This window comes from Gossypium arboreum, chromosome 8 (assembly GCF_025698485.1).
Source record: "Gossypium arboreum isolate Shixiya-1 chromosome 8, ASM2569848v2, whole genome shotgun sequence".
Taxonomy (NCBI): Eukaryota; Viridiplantae; Streptophyta; class Magnoliopsida; order Malvales; family Malvaceae; genus Gossypium; species Gossypium arboreum.
Genome location: NC_069077.1, coordinates 111,695,888 through 111,700,801, shown reverse-complemented (window position 1 = coordinate 111,700,801; position 4,914 = coordinate 111,695,888). Strand labels below are relative to the sequence as shown.

Below are 4,914 nucleotides of genomic sequence, written 5' to 3'. Positions count from 1 at the left end.
AAGCATGTTAATAAAATTAAAATTATAAAATAAAAAATCTTCAAAAAGATATAATTATGTTATCTTTTAAGAAATGATATAGTTATATTGGGTAATTTATTGTTACTAACGTAACAAATAGTTTTATAAAATAATATCTACAACTATAAAATTTTAAACTTAATTTTACGACATCTAGTTTTTTAAAATTTTCAAATTTTCAAAACACCACCATAAGTTCTTGAGTTAATTTATCAAAATAAATTCCTTTTTATATAAAAAATCAATTGTATTAGAAGTTTCATAAATTAGTATATCCTTTCAACTCATTGGCACTATAAAAACACATCCTCTACACTATTCTACACAGGTTTAGAAATCAAAGCTTGAAAATCTTCTTAAAAGATATTATAAATTTCCAAAATTTCAAGAATCTGGAGAAGATTTAGCTCTCAAACTCTATCGATCTTGTACGACACACACAATCCCTTTTCCCGAATGGAAAAAACTCTCGACTACTTAAGACCCAAGTTTCAACCACCTTTGGTCGCTTCTGTATGGCGATCTTCAAAGTTTCTGCGAAAACCCACCATAGGAGAATTAATTGAGCGATCTTCTCACAAGATATGCATGGAAGCATATAAACTATGAGCATTAGAGGAAAGGATTTCCATTTTCGTTTTACGGTTATACCCATACATTACATAATACATATATATATATTTTTTACTCATGTCAGTGAAGGATAAAAGCTAAAAGAAACGAAAGAAATGGACCCCGAAGGCCCTTAATTAACAAAAGAACTTGAGTTGGCCCTGTCAGCTCCTATGAAATGATTTGTCATTCCAATCTCACCTATTCAAGAAAGGTTAACAGCCCTACCCCCTTCCAGCCCTGCAATGCATCGGCCTCCCACAGATTTTTTCCACAGTTATTGTCTATGTGAAGCTGATTTCATTCCATGCCAAAAATTGGAGTTTGGAACACTGAGAGACTTGGCTTTGCAGTTTGATAAGTAGATTGAAACGACTGTGCGAGATTCCAGTTACCACCATAGCCAGATGACGAGCTCTCATAATTATCGCTATTATTTAAGACAATTGGCGTTGCCAATGGGTGGGAATTAGTAGCAGCACTGCTCTCTTGTTGCTCCTGCCCAACATAACTACCTCGATTGAATAACCCATTGTTAATGCTTCCTCTGACTACAGAATTCCCTCCATTGCCGGTACAGAATCCACTTGGACTTTGGAAACCGGATCCATTTGGTGAGTGATGAAACATAGGGTTCTTGGCACTGCTTAAGGAAGCACCAGTATCATTGTATCCGAGAACGTTTGACCAATAATCGGATAGGTCTTGCTTGATGTTAATTGCAAAGCCTAGCGTGGAGCTTGCAGCGGGCTGAGATGTAAAGGTCATGCCTGACGATCCAGAGTGATCTCGCTCCTCATCGGTGCTCCTACTATCAGAAGCTGAATCATTGCAGTTTTTGGATTTGTTGTTCAGTCCTCCAATGGGAAGATTGCTGTTTGCAATGCTGTTTACATCGTAGCGGCTCATATCAAAATTTGTAACCGCGTTTAAGCCTCTAAACTTGATTGCTGCAATATCATAGGCTTCGGCTGCTTCTTCTTGGGTGCCTGTAGAACAAATATGTCCACATTTTACCATTTTTTAAATAGACAGCTAGAAATAAGACAAACTAATGTACTTGTTTAGCAATCTTTATTTGGAAATGAATTAAATGGGAAAAAAAAAACCCACTAAATGTGCCAAGATAAAGATCTTTGTTGCCTGCAACTCTTCCAATTCTTGCTTGCCACCTACCATGTTGATGATGCCTGAGATATAAAGTTACAAAGATAAATTATTTTTACGTTCACTCGAAATATACTACAATATAATGGAGACCCTTTTTTATTCAGGAACCAAAAGGCTAAAAGGTATAGCTATATATATATTTGGCACCTTGTCACTCCTCTGTAAATTGAAGCACCCCTAGAAAATCCACTACTTTTCCTGAAACACAAAGTTCATTAAAAAGAGTGTTCCATCTTACCAAAAAGGCTACAGTGAATCAGATCAAAATCTAAGAGCTGATGCGTTAATATTTGAATAGTTTAATAGATATCTACCTTCGGAGAGAAGCAACGAACTCTTGCCTAGTCATGTTCTTCATCTCTTCGAGCTCCTTCTCATAGTTGGAAATCTAAAAAGTAGAAAAAAACAGCCCAACTTACAAGATGGAACTCGAACTAGAATACAGAGCCAAGACAGAATCTCAGAAACAGTGCCGCTTACCGGAAAGTTGGTAGTAGTGGTCGGACCCCAGTACTTGAGAGCCGCAAGATCATAAGCTCTTGCAGCTTTATCTTCCTTGTCATAGCCACCTAATTGGAAAACAAAAGAAAATGAAAGTGAGATTCTTCACAATAAGCTGAAGTAGGTGAAATATCCATGAAAAAGAGAAGAATCTAGTGTTACAGTTCTAATCAGAAGTTGTTGATGATGATCAAGAAGAATATATTGCTTGACACAGTAAAGGAAAATGATTATCTTTAATTGTGGTACTTAGAATTGGAAACTCACCCAAATAAACTGGAAGGACAACGATGAAGAAATTGAGCAAGTAATCATTGTCATGTACATGCCAAATAAAGAGCCAACAAAAGCATATGAGAATCCTCAACCATTCGCAATATTAATGCGCGCTAATATTAATAATGATGCATGCACAATTAATAAGTAGGAAAAATTCAATGCCGCTCTGCCGTTCAAATTACAAACTTCATCACAAGATCTCAGCCCTAGTAATGGGCTCTTTTAAAGATTTGCGTCAACAGTTGAGATACCTAGATCTCAATAGACCCGTTTAAAACATTAAGAAAACAATCGAAATGTTTTAATATAAATAATTGGGGAAAGAATACTAGTATTACCTTGCCTTCCTTTCCTACTTTGGCCTTCTCTTCTGCAACTATTGTCCCACAAGTGAGCTTCATACCTTCCAGTCCATCTATGCCTAAATAAAAAACCAAAAGAACAAACTGTTGAGCGCTAATTTCATACTATTAGTTTTAAAGTGGAATGTTCTTTTTTTTGAGGAAATAAAGTGGTATGTTCTTGTTAGAACTAATCCTGGTCATTTATTTACCTGGTGACACCCCGGTAGATCGAGGTACGTTGGCCAAAAGTATCAACAGATCTTTTGGGTGCAGGCTCAGCTGTAAGTGCTTGTTGCTGTTGTTTGTGAATATCGATTTGTTCAGAGGAAAATCCACGAAGAAATCTGGCAGCAATGGTTTTGAGCTCAGAGTCATATACATCTTTGTCAGAAACAGTCACGGGTGTTTGAGTAGAGAAGTTATGATGATGAAGCAACTGCAGTTGAGGTGCACCTCCAACTCCAGCTGTAGTAGAAGAACCGCCAAGAAAATCCTCGAGTTTCGGGCCACCTTTAAACATGGACAAGTCTGTTGTTGCACTAGCGGCTGTAGCTGGACCTTCGCCACCTGCATCTTTTTCGGCTGTTTTGTCCACAACACGATCACTTCAATAATTAATATTTAATACAATAATAAACAAAAAGAAAGTAGTAGTAGCAGCAGCAGTATTAGTGTGAGAGAGTTTATGAATTATTGACCTGATAACGAGTTGGCGGGTGGTGCTGTTGTTGGGAAAGCGGAGGCGGCGGCTGCTGATGTGTTGAAAGCTTGAAAGAGAGTGGGGTTAGAAGAAGAAGAGAAGAAGCTGAGATGACTTTGGTGGTGGTGATGGCTGGAAAGAGAGAAAGCAAGGGAATAGTTGGGACTGGAAGAAGAATCCATATTCCTTATGTTCATATCCATAATAATAACAAATATTTGGGTTGAGTTGCTTGGTGGAGTTCCAAAGGAGGAGAGAGATATGAGGAAGGGATGCTTTTTTCTTTTTTTTCCTTTGGAAATAGTGGAACAAGTAGCAGTAGCAGCAGCAGGGCAGGCGGGCAGGCAGGCAGCAACAGTAGTAGTCTCTGTTTAGAAAGAGAAAGAGAGAAATGATGAGACCATGGGTATGAAAAGAAGAGAGAGTAGAGACAGATATAGATAGATGGTAGAGGTAGGAGGATTGCTGGCAATCAATTAATCAAACAAACACTAATAAAGCTAAAAGGAAAGGAAGATGAATGAATTGACTGAATGTTAAGAAAGAGAAAAGAGAGGAGTGAGAGATGGCATGCACGAGCATCGAGGTCTCTGAGGCTAATAAAATTTATTATTTAAATGAAAGAGAATGAGGCAGATGGATAGGGATAGCGTTTGCATTTAGGCTGCAATCTGCATTACCAAGTGGAAGCATTTCATGGGATCGCTGGGCGGTCTCTCTCTCCCCCAAGTTTTTTAAAAACAATTTTGGTTATTAAATTTATTTTTAAAAATTATTATGCATAAGAAAAACAGAATTCAATTTATTAATAATTAAATTCAATATAATATCTATAATTATAATATCTACTTTTGTTAATTTTAAGCAATGTAAATTAAGAATAGAAATAATTCAAGGCAATATTAATATATAATAAAATAAAAACCATATATAATAAAATTCTAACCTACATCCTCAAAAATATAATACCTCTACTTTAAATAAAAATGTCCAAGTACTATTCCTTTTAAATAAAAACAAATGAAGAGGAGATAAACTATATAACCTACATGCACAACAAGAAGAAGAAAAAAAAAATACGATGATTCGTGTGAATATGATTTTAGAAATAAGCAGGTAAACAATCGGAATGTAAAAAGAGTAGGTACAATAATAGTTGGTCCTGCTGACCTGACCTCTGGTTTCAAGAATGTTTTTAAATTTCAAAACTGATCGAATCAATTTAAGTTATTGATTTATAGTTTCAATGGATTTAATTAATTTAATTAAAAATTATTAAATTTTAAA

At 35.9% G+C, this 4,914-nt stretch overlaps 1 protein-coding gene across 2 annotated transcripts; it reads right to left on the bottom strand.

The window, feature by feature from the left end:
• Window positions 1-350: 350 nt before the first annotated feature.
• On the bottom strand, window positions 351-4,280 carry LOC108456649 (AP2-like ethylene-responsive transcription factor AIL5). Of its 2 annotated transcripts, XR_008286854.1 has the most exons (9): window positions 3,626-4,278; window positions 3,137-3,509; window positions 2,922-3,004; window positions 2,284-2,372; window positions 2,118-2,191; window positions 1,951-2,001; window positions 1,747-1,823; window positions 835-1,622; window positions 351-555 (listed from the first exon to the last, which is right to left on the bottom strand). XR_008286854.1 is itself a non-coding variant. In XM_017755230.2 (8 exons), the coding sequence occupies exons 1-8, from the start codon at window positions 3,828-3,830 to the stop codon at window positions 934-936; spliced, it is 1,641 nt and encodes a 546-aa protein (XP_017610719.1). In that variant the 5' UTR covers window positions 3,831-4,280; the 3' UTR covers window positions 351-933. The 2 variants fall into 2 exon arrangements, 1 of the variants encoding a protein (XP_017610719.1); XM_017755230.2 differs by having other exon boundaries at window positions 351-1,622; window positions 3,626-4,280.
• Window positions 4,281-4,914: the final 634 nt, after the last annotated feature.

Coding starts and splice junctions, on each gene's coding strand:
- LOC108456649 (XM_017755230.2), bottom strand. CDS start 3,830: ATGGATATGAACATAAGGAATATGGATTCTTCTTCCAGTCCCAACTAT. Junction 2,002..2,117: donor TTCGTTGCTTCTCTCCGAAG/GTAGATATCTAT, acceptor TTTGTGTTTCAG/GAAAAGTAGTGGATTTTCTA. Junction 1,824..1,950: donor ATTTACAGAGGAGTGACAAG/GTGCCAAATATA, acceptor TTTATATCTCAG/GCATCATCAACATGGTAGGT.